The 20,295-nt window shown below is 41.7% G+C and overlaps 1 protein-coding gene across 1 annotated transcript in view; it reads left to right on the top strand.

Moving 5' to 3' along the window:
- LOC141107699 (cytochrome P450 2G1-like) overlaps nucleotides 1-20,073 on the top strand; it is a 41,202-nt gene extending 21,129 nt beyond the window's left edge. The window contains exons 4-10 of the mRNA XM_073598615.1: nucleotides 4,290-4,439; nucleotides 8,019-8,179; nucleotides 10,330-10,506; nucleotides 11,588-11,729; nucleotides 15,453-15,640; nucleotides 18,020-18,161; nucleotides 19,313-20,073. Coding sequence (XP_073454716.1) covers nucleotides 4,290-4,439; nucleotides 8,019-8,179; nucleotides 10,330-10,506; nucleotides 11,588-11,729; nucleotides 15,453-15,640; nucleotides 18,020-18,161; nucleotides 19,313-19,494 — 1,142 coding nt within the window. The 3' untranslated portion in view covers nucleotides 19,495-20,073. The remainder of the gene's footprint in view (nucleotides 1-4,289; nucleotides 4,440-8,018; nucleotides 8,180-10,329; nucleotides 10,507-11,587; nucleotides 11,730-15,452; nucleotides 15,641-18,019; nucleotides 18,162-19,312) is intronic.
- The last annotated feature ends 222 nt before the right edge of the window (nucleotides 20,074-20,295 follow it).

Below are 20,295 nucleotides of genomic sequence, written 5' to 3'. Positions count from 1 at the left end.
CCTCTCCCCCTTTCCCTCTCCCTCTCCCCCTTTCCCTCTCCCTCTCCCCCTTTCCCTCTCCCTCTCCATCCCTCATTCATCTCAGACTCTAACCACACCCTCTTGAGCCACGCCAATTTAAGCCACGTCCACTTTCCGCGTAAGCCACGCCCACTTTCCGCGTAAGCCACGCCCACTTTCCGCGTAAGCCACACCCACTTTCCGCGTAAGCCACGACCGTTTTTCGCCGCTTCGCGCGCCGCAACTATTATTTTTTACTAGACCACACCTACAAACGGATGCCCCGCCTCCTAATTATTGATCGGCTCCGCCTACAGCCAAAAAAGTGTCCCACATTTTTTTTTTTCAATGTTGGCAACTATGTGGGTGATTGGGAGCCAGTGTAGGGATTGGAGTAGAGGGTGGGCAGACACTGATCGGTTGGTAAGGTGGATAAGTCTGGCAGCAGCATTCATGATAGACTGAAGAAGGGATAGCCTATGGAATGGTAGGCCAATTTTAGATAGGGCGAATTTTAGAGATGTTACGAAGGTGAATTCTACAAACTTTTGACAACGATTGGATTTGAGGCTGAAATGACAAGTCAGAGTCTAGGATTACACCTAGTACCCTGGCATGAGGGGAGGGATTGATGGTTGCATCGTTGATTTTGATGGAAAAGTCATGGAGGGGGGCACGGGCGGGAGGGAATATTAATAGCTCAGTTTTAGAGAGATTTAGTTTAAGGAAGTGGTGTGACATCCACGCTGATATGTCAGTTAGTAAGCTAGTAATGCGAGAGGAGACTGAAGGAGTGAGGTGAGGAGTAGACAGGTTTGGGTGTCATCAGCGTATAAGTGGTATTGGAAGCCGTGGGCGGTTATTAAGTGACCAAGGGAGGAGGTGTAGATAGAGAAGAGAAGGGGTCCAAGAACAGAGCCTTGGGGGACCCCCACAGAAAGGGGCAATGGAGAGGAGGAGACAGAGTTGTAGGTGACACTGAAGGAGCGCTGTGATAAATAGGCAGAGAACCAGGATAGAGCAGAATCTCGGAGGCCAAAGGAATGTAGTTTATTGAGAAGAAGCGGGTGGTCAACAGTATTAAAGGCCGCAGAGAGGTCAAGTAGTAGGAGTATGGAGTACTGGCTGTTGGTTTTAGCAGTTAGTAAATCGTTAGTGAGTTTTAGTAAGGCAGTTTCCGTGGAGTGCTGCGAGCGAAAGCCAGACTGTAAGGGGTCAAGAAGGTTATTTTCATTGAGGTAGGAGCTAAGACGGTTGTAGACTAAGCGTTCTAGAAGCTTAGAGGTGAATGGGAGCAATGAGATGGGTCTTAAGTTGTTCAGGTCGGTAGGGTCCAGTGAGGGCTTTTTAAGAATGGGAGTGATCTGCGCATGTTTTAGAGGGGAGGGGAAGATGCCACTAGAGAGGGAGAGATTGAAGATGTGGGTGAGGGAGCATAGGATAGAAGAAGAGGGTGACCGTAGTAGTTGTGAGGGAACAGGTTTCAAGGGACAATTGCTTAGGTGGGCATCCGAGAAAATCATGCCTGGAATTCAGCTTTAACTTCTAGCACAATCCTTCTGAAATATACTATGACAGATGATCATACTATACCTTGCAGGTTTGTTCAATTGAACAGTCCAAGGGGCAGAATATAATGTACAAAGTATATTACCCATGGAACCCAGGCAGAATCCATGTTGTGCTGACATCAACAAAAAAAACTAAATTCTGATTGGTTGTTTCACATCACTGCACTATACACCTACAGTAAGTCCCTGCAGTGTTGATTGAATAATGCTGATGATGATAACTTATTAATTCACTGTGGAAATTCTTTGTTCACCATAACAGTCCTCTACGGCTCTTATAAGGAGCATATACCAGCGGTCCCCAACCTTTTTGGCACCAGGGACCACTTTTGTGGAAGACCATTTTTTCGCCCAGGTGGGGGAGGGGTTTCCGTGATATAGCCTGCCAAAAGACGCAGTCACTTACTGATAGCATTTTCATAGGAGTCTCTGTGCTAATGATCTGTATTTGCAGTCACTCCCCAGCTGTAGTATCACTGCCTCAGATCATCATTCATTAGATTCTCATAAGGAGCGTGCAACCTACATCCCTCGCATGTGCTCCTATGCAAATCGAATACTGCTGCCAAGGCCACCAATAAGGCAGTACAGCCAGCCCTCCTGTACTGTGCCCCGGCCCCATCAGTTTAAAAGGGGGGGCCGGGGCACCTGCTGAGCAAGAGGACTGACTGTACTGTCGTATTGCAGACACCAATTCTCTTCTGTCTTCCACTGCAGTGCTGCCAGCTTCTCCTCCTCTCCCTCCTGCAGCACTACAACGACATCTAGCACATGCACCACTTCCATCTGCTGTCTGGGCCCCCCCTGTGTGCCCCTTTCCCATGCAGCCCTACCAAATTTCCCGCCGGCAGCTGCTGTGGGCACACATGGGGGATATCATTTATTGGTCCCTTCATTTCCTGAATAAACACAGTGAGCGATCGTCACCTATCATGCCTGTGACCATTTATCACTGAAGCCTAGAAAATGTGTTTACTATGCTTCAATTTGTAAATGAACAGAAAACTTCAGAGCACTTCCTATTCATTCATCTGTGCAGCTGTGGCTGTAGATAAAATGTCCTCAGTCCCTATTGGGCAGGGGGGGGGGGGGGGGTGGCCCTGTCAGGTAGGCTTTATGGGGCCCCATGATTTTTAACAGCAGCCCTGACTGCTGCTGATCTGACCTAAGGTAGAGCTCAGGCGATACTGCATCGTACTCTGATAAAATAAAGACATGCTTCATTTTATTGCCGTCCATTGTGCTGAATTGTATAGCATTGTGCTGCTGTACACTACCATGACTGAAGTGTACATTTTTAAACACTTCAAATAAAGTTTGTACAAAAAAAAAAAGGGAGCTGTATGATGCGCTGAATCGTGTACCACATTGTCCCCTACCACAGCCTGGAATGGACAGCTGCCAGAGCGGTGCTCTGGTAGCTCTCTGTTCCAATGTGAATTTAACCACTTACGGACTGCCCGCCATCGTTATACGTCGGTACTTTGAAGACGAATGTCGTTGTTATGGCAGCAGCTAGCTACCATAACCCCGGTATTCTCTTCAGCGGGGGGGGAGTGCGCTTTCAGATAAAAATGGTCTCAGCGGCGGATTTGCGGCCGGCAGCGGTGGTGATCGGTTCCTCTTCTGTGTTAGGTATGGAGATGAGGGGAAGATGGCCCCCACCCGAATCCATACCATAGCAGGGCGGAAGCGACGTCAAACGTCACATTTTCTCTTAAAGCAACTTTTTCTTTTTTTTTTTTTTTGTGTAAATATGAGATCTGAGGTCTCTTTGACCCCAGATCTTATATTTAAAAGGTCCTGTCATGCATTTTTTCCAATTACAAGGGATGTTTACATTCCTTGTAATAGGAATAAAAGTGACACTTTTTTTTTTTTTTTTTTTTTTTTAAGAACAGTGTAAAAATAAAAAATAAAATAACAGTGTGGTTGCGCTACTGTAAAAAAAAAGGGTCAATTGACACATGTAGCAGCCAGCATCAACATTCTTTTTTCTTTTTATTGTTCACATTGTCACTACTTTGTTAAAAATAAAAAATAAAGAGTAAAATAAATTTAAAAAAAGTTTTTTTTTTTTTTTTTAAAGGCGCCCCGTCCCACTGAACACATTACGTGAGTAGCCCCCACAAATGAAGACAGTGTTCAAACCACACATGTGAGGTATCACCGCGATCGTTGGAGCAAGCGCAATAATTCTAGCCCTCGACCTCCTCTGTAACTCAAAAACATGCAACCTGTATAATTTTTTTTTAAACTTTGCAAATGGAGATTTTTAAGGGTAAAAGTTTGTCGCCTTTCCATGAGCAGGGACAACTTTTGAAGCGTGACGTTGGGTATCAATTTACATCATCTTTCACAATATGAAAAAAAAAAAATGGGCTAACTTTACTGTTGTCTTATTTTTTTAATTTTTTTTCCAAAAAAAGTGCGCTTGTAAGACTGCTGTGCAAATACAGTGTGACAAAGTATTGCAAGTATTTTTTCCAAGTAATTTTCTAGCAAAAAAAAAATATTTTTACTTGTAAACAACAAGTTTGAAAAATAGGCTCGGTGCTGAAGTGGTTAATCAAGCCTCCTGCTGTTCCTAACAGGCCACGGACCGGTACCATAGAATTTTGTGGTATTCAGTTAGTTTTACTATAGTATTCCTACATAAATGTAACCTGGCATTTTTCATTAACTAGTGACAAAATATACGGTATACTTTGGTAACAGGACTGATTCTCAGCAATGGGGAGCGATGGAAGTTGATGCGTCGATTCTCGCTGTCTACTCTCAGGAATTTTGGGATGGGGAAGAGAAGCATAGAGGAGCGCATACAAAAGGAAGCCTACTATCTGGCAGAAGAATTTAGAAAGAATGGAGGTTGGTGAACAGTTTTGTTATCAATGTAGTCGTTTTTCTTGAGTTTTCACACACAAGTAGTTGGTATTTAAAGTACGACTAAACTTTAGTTTTGGATAACAGTGGAGAGGGATTAGAACACATGACAGTTTTTTTTTTATTGCTGCCTGTAATCAGTTGTATATGATGATAGTCATTTATATTTTGTGTCATTTTACAATGTATTGTTCACTTAGAGCAGCGCTACACATTGTCTAACAAATACTTCTATTAATTGGTTCTGATCTTTATGAGTTATTTTTCTGTACTTGCAGTGTATTTAACCCCTTCTTGCCTAAGGGTAAAACAAATATCAATGCCTAAGCACAATTTTGCAACTTTGACATGTGTTAGTAAAACCATACATATCATCACAACTGCTTTGTGCATCCAGGTGAATTATACTGTGATTTTATTTCTTTTTATTTTTTTTATCATTCATTTTTTTTTTTTTTTTATGTATCTGTTTATTTGTTGTTGCTACCATAATCTACCACCAAAGAGCAACCCATAGTGACCATTTAAGGACCGAAAGATTTCCCCCTTAATGACCAGGCCATTTTTTTTGCGATAGGGCACTGCGTCGCTTTTAACTGACAATTGCGCACTCGTGCAACGTTCTACCAAAACAAAATTGACTTTTTTCCCCACAAACGCTATAAACAAAAAAAGACCCGACAATTTTGAAATAAGAAAACATTTATTTTTTGCTATAATAAATATCCCCCCCAAAAATAAGAAAAAAATAATTCTTTATCAGTTTAGGCCAATATGTATTCTTCTACATATTTTTGGTAAAAAATCGCAATTAGCGTATATTGATTGGTTTGTGCAAAAGTTATAGCATCTACAAAATAGGGAAAATACTTATGGCATTTTTATTATTTATTTATTTTTTAGTAGTAATGGCGGTGATCAGCAATTTTTAGTGGGTTTGCGGTGGACAGATCAGACACTTTTGACACTTTTTTTGGGACCATTTACATTTTATACAGCGATCAGTGCAATAAAAATGCACTGATTACTGAATAAATGTCACTAGCAGTAGGACCATCAAGGGGGCGATAAAGAGGTTAAATGTGTTCCCTGGGGGCAATGTACTGACTGAGGAGGAGTAGAGAGATCACTGTTCCTAATCTACTCCCCTGACAGAACGGGGATCTGTCTGTTTACATTGAAAGATCCCCGTTCTGCCTCTCTGTGGATCGATCGTGGGTGGCCGGCGGACATCGCAGCCACCAGCCATGCGCATCAGCTCCCCCAACGAGTAGCAGGTGCACGCCCCTCCGCTATAGCTGTTTAAAAAGCCGACATACATTTACGGCGATTTGCGGGAATGAGCCAACCTGCCGCAGTACAATGACGGCTGCTGGTCGGCAAGTGGATAAATTCTCCTCCCAACGATCGTAGAATTACCACATAATTGTATGTTATTTGCTGTTTGTACCCATAGTACAGCCCGGAAACAATAGTGCACATTTTGCCTTTTTTTTTTCTACCTAAAACACACCGACATTGACATGAACTGACACTAATTTTTAATTATACATTTTTTTTTCTTTTTAACCTGCCCAAAATATACTGACCATGACCTTTTATCCCCTACTTGACCCAATCGCTAACCCTGGCACTGACCTAGATCAAACCTTGATCTAGGTATTCTTTCTTTCTTATTTTATTTTACTGTTTTGTTTATCTCTCTCTGCAGGGAAAGATGCAATGAGGTTGATTTACTAAAGGCAGAGTTTAGTAAATGAGCAGAAGCTCTGCTGACTTCCACTATCCAATCATGTACAAGAAAAATGCTGTTTTTTCATTTCCTTGCACGTGATTGGGTACTCTTTGCAAACGAAAGCTTACCTCATTTACTAAGCTTTGGCGCAACTGCACTTGCAGAGTGCAATTGCACTTTGCAAAGTGCACAGTCTATTTGCCTTTATTAAATCAACCCCAATGTATCTTTCCTCTCCTTTCAGAGAGAAACACAGGGGCAGCTTCACGGTAACTGATCCCTGTGATAGCCAATCAGAGGCTATCGCAGCGATCAGGTGACCTGGAACCGGTTCTGAATCCTAACTGTTAGTTTGGGACCCGGGGCTCCCGCTGAGTCCCTGGTCTCTATGCTGGAAGTGCGCTGTGCAGAATGCTCCCAGCACAAAGACAGATGGGCATATATGAGGCCCCGCAGAAAAAATTCCAGTCCATTGAGGCCGCATATATGCGTACTGTCTAGGATTGCCACCTCATCCCTTTAGGCCGGGTTCACACTGGTGCAACATGACACTCGTCCTACTTTGGATCCGACTTTGCCCTGCGACTTGATGTCAGAGACGCGTCCGACTTCAATGAATGGGGATCCGACTTTACCAGGCTGGTATGAATCATGAGGGGGAACTCCACGCCAAATTTTAAATAAAAAACCGGCATAGGTTCCCCCTCTAAGAGCATACCAGGCCCTTCGGTCTGGTATGGATTTTAAGGGGAACCCCCTACACCGAAAAAAACAGCAAGGGGGTCCCCCCAAAGTTCATACCAGACCCTTATCCGAGCACGCAGACCAGCTGGCCAGGAAAGGGAGTGGGGACGAGTGAGCGTCCCCCCCTCCTGAACCATACCAGGCCACATGCCCTCAACATGAGGGCTGGGTGCTTTGGGGAAGGGGGGCACCCTGCGGCCTCCCCACCCCAAAGCACCCTGTCCCCATGTTGATAAGGACAAGGGCCTCTTTCCGTCAACCCTGGCCATTGGTGTCGGGGTCTGTAGGCGAGGGGCTTATCGGAATCCGGGTGCCCCCTTTAATAGGGTGGGGGGCCGGGATCTGGTGGGCCCCCTTATGTGAATGAGTATGGGGTACATCGTACCCCTACCCATTCACCTGGGGGAAAAAAAGTGTCAATAAAATAAACACACTAGACAGGTTTTTATAGTAATTTATTAGGCAGCTCCGGGGGTCTCTTCTGACTTTGGGGGTCTCTTCCGACTGCTCTTTCCAGCCTCTTCTCCCGCTCTCCGGTATCTTCTGCTGGGCTCCTCCACTATCTTCTGCTCTTTTGCCTGCTCTGTTGCTAGTGGTGGCCCAGTCTTCTCCATCGTCTTCTCTTTTTCCGCTGTAATGCCATGTGCGCAGTGCTCAACGACTTATATAGGCATGGGGCGGGGTCACCGGGTGATGTCACCCGGTGACCTGCCCCTTATGACGTCACCGCCTGGGGAATGTGGGAGCGTTTGTTGCACCAGTGTGAACCTGGCCTTAAACTCAAACACATATGAATTACACAGGTTCTAAAGTTTAATTACCACCTTAATCAGCCACAGAACCTGCGTAATTAGGTGTGTGGTTTTAAAGGGATGAGGTGGAAACCCTAGTACTGTCGGCGGGAAGGGCTAAAGGAGATAAAACATGCTGCAATCACTCGATTTTGATTCCCAAAGCCGCCCAGAGTTTCTTTTATTGAGAATGCATGATTTAAAATAAATTCTGCTTTTGGTGAAAGCCAGGTGTGTCATTTAAAGCTTTCTTTATGTGCTGTTAATTAAACAAAACCTGTGATTTCTTTGCAGAAGTACCTTTTGATCCCACCAGTCTCCTGCGTCTGGCAGTGTCCAATGTTATCTGTTCAGTGGTTTTTGGAGACCGATTTGATTATGAAGACAAGAAGTTTCGGAATATGCTTAAATTGCTTGAAGAAGTGTTTTTGCTCATGTCCTCCGTATGGGGCATTGTAAGTTGTCCTAACAGCTGAAAATTGTCAGGCCAATATGTGTTCTCCATTCTACAGTATATCTCTTCTATAAGTGGCAAAAAAAATTCTGTTAGATGGCAAAAATGGCCAGATTGAATCATGTGATCTCAAACTAGCTCAATCCACATTTTAAATATAACCAGGGCTACGGAAATGAGATCTCACTGTCATAATGATTGATTATGCTCTGCCTTATTTGAATTATATAACTGCCTTTAGCCAGGTCATGTGATCATCGCATAAGAAAAAAAAAATTGAGACTCTTGATTAAAACCATTAGTAGAGCCATCAGATTGTGTTTAGAGTTGAACTGGCCTTGGTTCTCTTCAAGCAGAGTTTGGCAGACTTCTGGAGGGGTCTGTGTGCAGTTTTTCTTTTTCTTCAAAGAAGCCAGCAATTAAGTTTTTTATTTTCCGGCAATTAAAAAAAAAATCTTTTGTAAATGTGACTTTTGCTGTAGTATCCTAAAGCACGAATCCTTTGAGTCTGGTATGGATTTAAGGAAGAAAATGCACAAGGTCCCCCTAAAAATCCATACAAGACTTAATCTGTAGCCTGGCTGGCCAGCAAAGGAGGGGGGGCAAGCATGCACCCCTCCTTCTCCTGAACAATACCAGGCCATATGTCCTCTCAACATGGATTGCCTTGCCAGGGTGGACTCCTCTGACAAGGCACCTTGTCCTCATATTGATGAGGGCAAGACCCTTTTCCTCACAACCCTGGCCAGTGGCTGTGGGAGTCTGTGTGGGTGAGGGGCTTCCAGATTTCAAGAAGCCCATTTAGTAATAGAGGGCCCACAGATACTGTTCTTCCCCCACGTGAATGAGTATGGGGTACATAGAACCCCTACTCATTCCCAAAAGAAATGTCACCTAGAAATGGACACCCAAATGTTTGACAAGTACATTATTAAACAAATAAAAATCCCCCAAAAATGTCCCTTGTTCTAAATTCATTGTTAATAATGATGCCCGCTGTGCACCAACTTGCAGGAAAAAAAAAAGACAACCTGGCACACAGGGCCAATTCCGATGGTGCTCATGGCCACATGACAGTTCCCCAAGCTGTCATCAGCTATAAAAGGGATGGTGCAGGGAAAGTGGTAACGTCATTATTGACCAAATATAGCTATGGCCATATCTGGTCATTGTCACTGCTCAATAATGGCTTCTGGCCATTTTTGAGCAGTAATGTCACCACTATTCCTGCCCCTTCGTGTATGTGGTCGTGGCCATATATAGAAGTGGTATAAATACTGCTTCTATGTATCATTTTTGGCTCCTGCGAAAAGGGGGGCTGTACGGGTGAAAGTGTGGATGTTTATCCGAATGCTAGAACAGAAGTTCAGTCTGAATCTAGGTTCAGACCGAACCATCAGCTCATCCCTAATTGTAATATGGCACTGTAACTCCAGTAATTCTGCTCACAACAAAAGTGTCCCAAAAGGAAATATCTCCTTTGAGCAAATATTGATATTAAAAGTGTTTGGACTCTCAGAACTTCGGTTCTCTCATTGGACTTTGCAGGTAATATTATGTTCTTGATGGTAGCATTCAACGTTTTGCCAATCTGGGGTAGGCAGATTTGAAACTTGTTTAATTGCTATTGTCATTTTCCTAATCCTATTTGCTAACAATTAACTAAAAGAAGTTGAGTGCAGATGAAATATCGGTTTGATGGTTCTGGAGATGATGGTTTTGGTTTTGAAAGTGTCCATGCATTCTTTCTCTAAGGTTGCATTCGCACCTGAGCATTTACAGATGATAATGGAGTAATTTTTTTCATGCTTGAGCAATTTGTTTTGGGCCATGAAAAACCTTTCTAGAAGGAGGGGATGGTTGTTAGGCTTGAAAAACACTTTTTTAGACCATTTCAGCAATTTTTCTGGTGCTTTCATTGAAATCCATTAGGACCATATTATACTTCTAAAATTGCTAATGTAGTGTTGAGTTACAGGCACCTGAGCATTCATATGTGAACAGGCATAATTTAAACGCATGACTTTGGTTGGTGAGCTTTTTAGGGCTTTGAGCTTCAAGATACGAAACACTCAGGTGTGAATCAGGGCTAAACCTTTTTTTTTCATAAAAAGAAATACACAACCTGTAATTTTTTTTTTTTTTTTTCAGCTTCTCAATCTTTTTCCAAAAACAATGAAAATCCTTCCTGGACCCCATCAGGCAATATTTAAAAATCTTGACAAGTTGAGAGAGTTCATTGCAGAGTCTTTGGAAAGTCATAGGCAGACACTTGATGTCAACTGTCCTCGAGACTTCATTGACTGCTTCCTCATCAAGATGGAGGAGGTGATGTATATGTGCTGTTTTACTTTTCCTCTTGACTTGTTGTGCTGTGTCCTTCAATATTCATTACTGTTCATCCTTCGTTTTAGTTAGCTAAAAATTATAATTTACAATTACACTGTTGCCACCAAAATGGTTTCCTAAAAAAAAGGGCCCCTGGAAATGTACTTCTCCAGAGGCAACAGATTATTTTTTTGATGAAAAATTGCAGAGTCCAGGAGAATCTTCACATACTCTGGGAGTGTCAGATGCCTTGCTCCTTCGGCACTCCGTGGTTCTATTGGTCAAGTTCTGTCACAGGACACAGCAGTGGGGTAGCAGCCACCAGGAGGAACCATAGTGCCAGGTTCCACCACTCTGCACCAGGAGGAACCATAGTGCAGAGTGGTGGCTCAGCTTTACAAAACGAAGACAACATGGTTACTGGATTACATTTAGAAATCTTACCAGGTCTGCCATTGCAGAGTAGAAAAGTTGCATTTGTTGTAGGATCAGAGATTTTCCATTGGCCCATTCACTATGATGAAGCTGTCACTAGCTCAGTGCTGTATGTATATTATTAATTTTAATTATTCGTTTTATTATAATTCATTATAGTCATTATTAACAATGTATTAATTTTGTATTGAGCAATGGGGATTTAGCCTATCTATACTACCTCCAGTGCAATAAAGGGTATCGGAACCTTAATGACAGGTTGGTAATGTTCTAAACATTTCTACAGAAACCAGACTGCAGAATAACGGAAGTCCCTCAGCCATGACTTCCCTTGTGCCTCTGGGTCTTATGACTTAATGGTGTGTGCTGCAGTCAGGATCAATTTGGAAAAGAGTTTGGGCAAATCTCAGAAATGTGGAGATCCCAGGAAACTTGCACTTTTTGTAGCAAGAGACTGGATGTGTGAAGGGTATTACTTTACATGATGCCCTATATTATCACATGAGTTGGTGTAGCTGCGATGATCTATCCTTGTCATGTTAAATGCACTAGAGTTTGCTCCATGTCCATGCCAAACATAGGAGGATAAAATGCTGAAAACAAAGTTTTATATGTAATTTATGATATTTTAAATTTAATAACACAGGAGAAGGACAACCCAAATTCTCAATTTCACTTTGATAATTTATTTGGAACCGTTATTGATCTCTTTTTTGCTGGAACAGAAACTACGAGCACAACTCTAAAGTACAGTCTACTTATTCTGCTAAAATATACAGAAGAGGAAAGTAAGTATCTTGTAGCATCCCAATACTTAATAATGACATTAATATTTTGATTTGGACATTGCAAAAATTGTTGAAATTACAATAGTTACTGCATTTTATTATATAATAAATGGATCTTCAAGATTACAGGGTTTGTTTTTTTTTCTTAAGATTGTCAAAAAACCCACCCTTACACACCACTAGAAAATGTTGCAGCAATTTTTGGTTTGTGTATATTGGAATACATTTCCCAGCTGGCCCACTGTGTCAAAGTGATTACTGTTAGGCCAGTCCATCATCAAAATACTTGCCTAGTAGAGTACTTGAATGGACGTATAGTCCTCATATGGGTTAACTGACACAGATGGAGGAAAACTACAAAACCAGGTCTTGCCACTGACCAACATCATGCAATAAAACTGGATGAATGTCTGTCCTTAAACGAAAACAGCTTAGATACATATACAAGCCCCCCCCCCCCCTCCCCTTTAAAATCACATTTTGTTGCTTTGCAGCCTGAAATGAAGACAGACACAGTTTTTGTTTTTTTCCTCAACACAACTTATGACATCCAAGTAAAAGATCTAACACCAGGTCAGAAAAAATAAATACAATTCAAAAACAGAATCACTGAGTTGGGAAAAGGATCACCACCTTGTCAGGACTTTGTTAAACCACATTTTGCTTTAATTACAGCCTTTAGTCTGTTGGGATATGTCTCTACTAACTTTACACATCTAGGCTTTGCAATATTTGCCCACTTTAAACGTGGTGACCATTTGTGGACTGCAGTCATCAAGTCATTCTACAGATTTTTCAATGGGGTTTAAGTCGGGGCTCTGACTAGGCTATGCAAGGACATTCACTTTTTTTTTTCTTCATCCACTTTGTGGTAATTTTTGCTGTGTGGTTTGGGTAATTGTCGTGTTTGGAAAGTAAACCTTCTTCCCATTGACAGCTTTCTGACAGAGGACAGCAGATTTTTCTCAAGAATTTTGATGGTATTTTGCCCCATCCATTTTTTTTCTATGCTGACAAGTGCTCCAGTCCCTGTTGCAGAGAAACACCCCCATAACAGGATATTACCACCTCCATGCTTTACTGTAGGAATGGTGTTATTTGGATGGTGAGCTGTATTGGATTTCTGCCAGACATATAGTTTGGTGTTGAGGCCAAATAATTAAATTTTAGTCTCATCTAACCATAACACCTTTTTCCATGTGGCCTCAATCTTCTTCAAGGTGGGTTTTGGCAAAGTGCAGTCATGATTGCATGTGGCCATTCTTGAGGAGTGTCTTTTTTTTTTTTTTTTTTTTTTCTTCTTGCAACCCTCCCATACAAGCCACATTTGTGGAGAAATTGTGATCTTGTTGTCACATGCACACAATGACCACTCTTTGTCATAAATTCCTGCAACTGGTTCAGAGTTGCTGTTGGCCTCTTGGTAACCTCTGACACTTTCATGAGTTTCCTCCTGACACTTTCATCCAGTTTGGAGTGATGTCCCAATCCAGGGAGAGTCTGTGTAGTACAAAATACCTTCTATTGCATTATAATAGACTTCACTGTGCTTCTAGGCAATGATAAAGCCTTTGAATAGTTTGTGTTCATCTTCTGACAGTGCCTTGCTAGCCAGAGTTGATTGTTTGTTTGCTTCAGTTGCACTACCAGGAACTGAAATGCTCCAGGAAAGCTCATTTTATGCTGACCTAATGAAAATGACCACAGCTGATCACAGTTAAAATAGCTTTATGTGCCATTGAAAAGGTGATTAGGTAAAACTGATTGAGCCTACAAGTCATTTTTAGGAGGGGGGTGATCCTTTTTTCCAACTCGGTGATTCTGTTTTTTAATTTTTTTTTCTGACATGCTGGTGTTATATCTTTCACTTGGATGTTATAAATTGCAATGAGTAAATACAGCTGAATAAAACAAAAATGGTGTCTGTCTTCATTTCAGGCTGCAAAGTAACAAAATGTGATTATTTTATAGGGGAGTGATTCTTTTCTATACCCACTGTAACACATATCTAGATTGGTTGGTCTGACACCACAATAAGTACTATGATATCATAATACTAACTGTGAAAGCACAATACTATTTCTCTTTTAGTGCATTACTTTATTTGACTGCCATAGATTCATCCTACATGTCATGGCAGACAGTTATAACAAGTGTGCGGCAGCAATAACAGCCACAAGCTTGTTTTAAAATTATTCTGTCGTCAATGTTGGAGTGATCTTGGTGGCAGTACAGCCCTCGGTGGTGGGGACACCCTACCCAGTGGTTTCAGACTCTTCTGTTTGGAGCCCAGGGCTACTATAATTTACATCATGATGGTGAGTGGAGCCCAGGGCTACTATAAATTATATCATGATGGTGAGTTGGAGAGCATAGGGTAACATTAATCCTCAATGCAGTACCTAAAACTAAAAGCACTGCACTATGAGAACTTTTGGTTTCTCTTCTGTAAGATGCTGGTAGTGGCCAAGTTAGAAGTGGATCATTGACTCTTTGTTCCAGATTTGCAATACGCACAGCACATAGGAGACATTAGAGGTCTATTAGCCCATTAATGTCTCCGTAAAGACAGCCTGACCCTGCACTTTACTATTACAAAGGAACTTTTTGCCCCCCCCCCCCCCCCCCATGATAACAATAAAGTGAAGAGAAAATATTCTAAGTGAATTTGAAAAATAAAATAATTATGGGATCCCTTGCCTGCATGCACATCCGTAAACCTGCACACTTTAAGAACATACATGTGTATGTAAATGCAGATTTCACAACACATATTGGGTAATTGGGTATTGGCAAGCATGTTGGAGTGAACAATTCCATGACCATCAATCACAGTTGCCAATAAACGGATAAACTGTAAGCTCTAACGAGCAGGGCTCTGATTTCCGCCCCCTGTATTGAATTGTATTGTAATTGTACTGTCTGCCCTCATGTTGTAAAGTGCTGCGTAAATGGTCGGCGCTATATAAATCCTATATAATGATAAAAGGTTTTTCAAGTGTTCCTTATCTAAAAATTTGGATATCATAGTTTGTCCCTGTTTAGCACATGTACTCAGTTTTAAGGGTTTACATATTTGGTATCTATCTACTCAACACAGTATTGTCTTTTACATTTTACAAAAAATGAAATAAGGAATTATATTGTATTTTTGTTCAAAGATTGATTTTGAGTGTATTTTGTACTGAGAATATACATTTTATAATCAGTTCTCACATATTGTGCAACATAAAAATTTTACCTACTATGTTTTTTATGCAGGTCCTGCACTTTCAGCAAATAACATATTTTAGGTTTTTAAATCATTTTCAGGCTAAAAGTGAAAATTTTAACATGCGTATGCAAAACAGAACAACTGATTTTTTTTTTTCCCAAATCTTCTATAAAACAATTAAATATTGTTTTTATATGAATTTTCATTAAAGACTTAGCCCATGCTTCCTCATCATGTAGTAGTGTGAGTAATGAAGCCAAGGTTTTTTTTTTTTTTTTTGTTTATTTGTAGGTTATGTATGTCTATGCAGGCATCTTGGTTAGGTGGTTGCATTGGTTGAAAAGATCTACCATTCACAAAACAGTACAGACTGCTATCGGCAGCAGTGGTACTTTGTTAAAATCATTGTGCTTACAGTATAATTGCAGGTGCTTAGTATACTACAGTAAAAAAAATCTAAGTGTACCCACTCTGGTATTTTAACAAACCTTTCTTTGGAAACTCTAAAGGGAAGGTCCACGAGGAGATTGACCATGTAATTGGCCAGAGCAGGAGTCCTTCAGTAGAGGATCGCGTAAAAATGCCATATACAGATGCTGTCATCCATGAAATTCAGCGGGTGGCTGACATAACACCTCTAGCACTGCCTCATGGTGTCAGCCAGGATGTCACGTTTCGAGGATATAACATTCCTAAGGTCAGAAACTTCAGGGCTTGTTTGTACTGTGCACACCAGGATAAGGGGCAGTAGAACAGATGGTTGAACTATGATTATACCACCCTAAAATCGCCTACCTAAACCACGACATGCAGCCAGAGAAGGCTGTAGACCTAAAAATGTAATGTGACTTGTCAAGTTGACAGTCAACAATGCAAGAAAATAGGGCTGTGCCCCCCGGATTGCTTTTCAGCATGTGCTGCACTGTGAACATAATTCTGCAGGTCAAATACATCTGTCAATTAATTTTGAATGATCTCAGAAGGCATTCAGCACAAGCCCAAAGCTTGTAGACACAACCCCTAACACATACACAATATTACCAAAAGTATTGGGAGGCCTGCCTTTGCACGCACATGAACTTTAATGACATCCCAGTCTAAGTCCGTAGGGTTCAATATTGAGTTGGCCCACCCTTTGCAGCTATAACAGTTTCAACTCTTTTAGGAAGGCCGTCCACAAGGTTTAGGAGTGTGTTTATGGGAATGTTTGACCATACTTCCAGAAACGCATTTGTGAGCTTAGGCCCTGATGTGGATAAGAAGGCCTGGCTCGCAGTCTCCACTCAAATTTATCCCAAAGGTGTTCTATCAGGTCGAGGACAGGACTCTGGCAGGCCAATCAAGTTCCTCCACCCCAAACTCACTCATCCATGTCTTTATGGACCTTGCTTTGTGCACTGGTGTGCAGTCATGTTGGAACAGGAAGGGGCCATCCCCAAACTGTTCCCACAAAGTTGGGAGCATGAAATTGTCCAAAATGTCTTAGTATGCTGACGCCTTAAGGATTCCCTTCACTGGAACTAAGGGGCCAGGCCCAACCCCTGGAAAGCAACCCCACGCCATTAATTCCCCCCCCCCCCCCCCTCACCAAATGATTTGGACCAGTGCACAAAACAAGGTCCATGAAGACGACGAGCGAGTTTGGGGTGGAGGAACTTGACTGGTCTGTGCAACCTGACCTCAACCTGATAGAGCACCTTTGGGATGAATTAGAGCGGAGACTGCGAGCCAGGCCTTCTCATTCAATATCCGTACCTGACCTCACAAACCCGCTTCTGGAAGAATGGTCAAACATTCCCATAGACACACTCCTAAACCTTGTGGACAGCCTTCCCAGAAGAGTTGAAGCTGTTATAGCTGCAAAGGGTGGGCCAACTCAATATTGAACCCTAAGGACTAAAGCCTCGTACACACGACTGGATTTTCGGCAGGGAATTATGTGATGACAGAGTTTGCCTAAAAGAAGACAGTTAGTACGCTCCATCAGACAATTGTTGTCCAACTTTCCGCCAACAAATGTTGGATGGCAGGCTAGTACATTTTCGGCGGACAACTGTCTGTTGTCAGATTTTCATATCGTGTGTACAAAAGTCCATCACGCAAAAGTCCAAAGTACAAATACGCATGCTCGGAATCAATGCTCACCAAACACAACATTATCAGAAGGTGCCCAAAGGGTGGCGCTCAAGAGCTGAAATTCCACGTAGTACGTCACTACATTCGTGTTTGTTGGCCGACAATTGTGTACCGTTTGTATGCAAGACAAGTTCACGGCACACGCCCTTCGGACAAAAGTCTGATGTTTTGTCTGCGTAAAAAAAACGATCGTGTGTATGAGGCTTTAGACTGGGATGCCATTAAAGTTAATGTGCATTTAAAGGCAGGCGACCCAACACTTTTGGTAATATAGTGTGTGTATATAGACAACATTTCTATTTATACATTAGCTGATGCTCAGATACTGCTCTGTATCTTTTTCTTCACAATTGTCTTCGGTACTTCTAAAATATATTTATTCACTAATAACGTACTACTTCCTCTTCTATGCACTGTCACCCCCTATGCTACTCATATCACTGACACCAAAAATGGGGCACTATTCCTTCCCCTAATATCAAATATGGGGCACTGTTTACTCCCACTGACACCAGGACAATTTCTACCCCCACTGGCTGTAGTGTGGCCCCCTACAGTCTAAAGGACAGTAAACTGGCCCTTTTTGTTTAGAAAGTAAGTTACCCCTGATCCAGATCATATATGTAGGTCTGTCTAATATATTTCGTTCATACTAATTATAATACTAAACAGCTTTAGGTGTTTGTCACTGAGATATATTTGTGTTTAAAAATGCAATGTTTTGGGGTCAGTTTTAATGGTTTTTTTTTTTTTTTTTTTTTTTAATTTAAACATTGTATAGCTTTAACTAAAAGTATTTCCTACAAAGTGCAATCTTTACACTGTCAGATAAATATAGGTGGAAGCTGTTTGTTTCCAGGCTATCTCTATTTAATCTTTGCAACTGTTGCAAGTGATTGCTATTTTTGCATAGTATGTATTTATTTCATTATGCTTCCAGGGCACACTTGTCTTCCCAATGCTGACATCTGTCTTGAAGGATCCCAAATATTTCAGGAACCCTCAGAAGTTTGACCCCACACACTTTTTGAATGAAAATGGTGGCTTCAAGAAGAATGATGCCTTCCTGCCTTTCTCATTGGGTAACGTCTCTCGTCAATACAAATCATGCAAATGTAGCATGTGAAGATAACTTGTTGGGAGGTTTTGAAGATAAAGTGTTGCTAAACCCACAACCATAAAATCAGTCTACACTAATGCATGCTTGTTATACTCACTGTGGATCCTAAGGGGTTAATCCTCTGCATTGTGTAAAACGGCTGTCTGAGCCTGTCTTCTCTGATCCTCCCCTTTTACTGTCCCCATTCCATCCCTTGATTGAACAGAGCCTTGGGGGCACTCTGCACATGCTCAGTTTGGTGTGTATTGCTAAAGAGGTGGGTTTTTTTTTTTTTTTTGGGTGGTGGGTGCATGTGATCCGCACAGGGCCAATCGGCACTGTCCAGTCAGGGGTCCTTCAGCCACATAGGACAGTCAGAGCAGAATGAAAATTCAAGTTTTAACCAGTGCTGGGCCAGATACTGATAAAGTCACAAGACTGCTATATACTGCTGAGAAAAGGTGTTTAGCAGTATATAAAAAAAATTATTAATTAGGGTAAATATTCATCCCGCAGCTGACAAAAAAGGGGTCCACCCCCTGGGAAACGAGTGATGGCAAGAAATAGCTATGGGGTGCACAAAAAGGGGGGGGGGGGGGGGATTATGTTACTAATATTTATGTTTTCAAGGAAAAAGACAAAATTAGTAAGTATACTAAAGGTACTCACTTGCTAGTCCAAAAAAGAGTCGTATATGGCTTAATGTGGAAAGCCTTAGAGGTATTCAGCGTGGTGGGCAAGGAGGAAGGAGGGGAATATTCTACTTTCAATTTTCCACACTTGAGAAAGGGGTATCCTTGAAGGAGACAGCAGAACAATCCCAAAGGGAAAATAGTTGCCTGCATAGAAAAAAACCCTAAAAAAAACAAGAGGTATCTGTAAAAAATCTGCCCAAAATGTAGAAAAAACAGATAGAAGGAGCCTTTTAAATTTAATTCAGGCAGAAAAGAGGGGATATGATGGCTTACCAACTGCGGTCTGTTTTTTTCATATATATAAATAAAAAAAAAAAAATATATATATATATATATATATACTGGGATGTGGCACCTGTTCAACACTTGAACAGTCAGGCTTTTGATAAATATTTTGTATATTTCTGACCATGATCTGGTTTTGTATCACCATCCACAGGTAAGAGGAGTTGCATTGGAGAAGGTCTGGCGCGGATGGAAATTTTTCTCTTTATAACCACCATATTACAGAGGTTAAATCTGAAATCCACGGTGTCCCCCGCAGAGCTAGAAATAACCCCTGAGCCTAACACGAATGGATCAGTACCCAGAACATACCAGCTGTATGTGACTTCAAGATGAGAAACTCCATTACTATCCTGTGGTGCTGATCCAGGATGACATACTTCTTTTATAACAAGACTGTATATGTATACTGTATGTCTAGTGTGTACTATGATCTAATATAAAGGGTAAATCCCCTTTTCATGAACTATCTCCAAATATCCTGCGCATGCCGCTGGACCCTTCTGCACATAGCAGGCGTGATGCCCCTTGCTGCTGCTGTAGTGGTCTATACATCATACAGTGCAATACACAGCCCAGGACTGAAAATCCATGCATAATGCTTGCAATGGTAAGTGCTCATTAGTCAGCATGACTAGGTGACCGTTCTGACCAATGAGAAGCACTTCTTATTTCTGGGACACCTTACCTAAAGAAGAAGTTTCATACATGGTTCCAATTGGTTAACACAGCCACATGGCTGCATTGCTCTATTGGTGTATGGACCACTACACCGGGAGCACCAGGCATTACGGCCTCTAGGTGCGGAGGGGTGAGCAGAATATTTGGAGATAGTTCACCTTTTCACTATTTATGAAAAGATGACCTTACCCTTTGAACCTAACTTTATAATACAGAATTACTTTTCTCAGCTCAGTTTGAGTCTGTGTTGTTTCCTTTTAACTTTACTGAAAGCAATGTCATTATGGGCTTATATTAGGAATGGGGTGTCCAATGAACAACAACTGCAATGCAAGTGTGCATCCAAAAGCCTTGTACACAGTTATTGACCGAACACTCTGATATACAGACTATTCCATTTGATAGCGGAAACCCTAACGCGTTTCCATCCATGCAGAACTTACTTATAAGGCACTC

This window comes from Aquarana catesbeiana, linkage group LG09 (assembly GCF_042186555.1).
Source record: "Aquarana catesbeiana isolate 2022-GZ linkage group LG09, ASM4218655v1, whole genome shotgun sequence".
NCBI classification, from domain to species: domain Eukaryota; kingdom Metazoa; phylum Chordata; class Amphibia; order Anura; family Ranidae; genus Aquarana; species Aquarana catesbeiana.
Note: the sequence above shows the minus strand (reverse complement) of the source record. Positions and strands in the feature narration are given on the sequence as shown.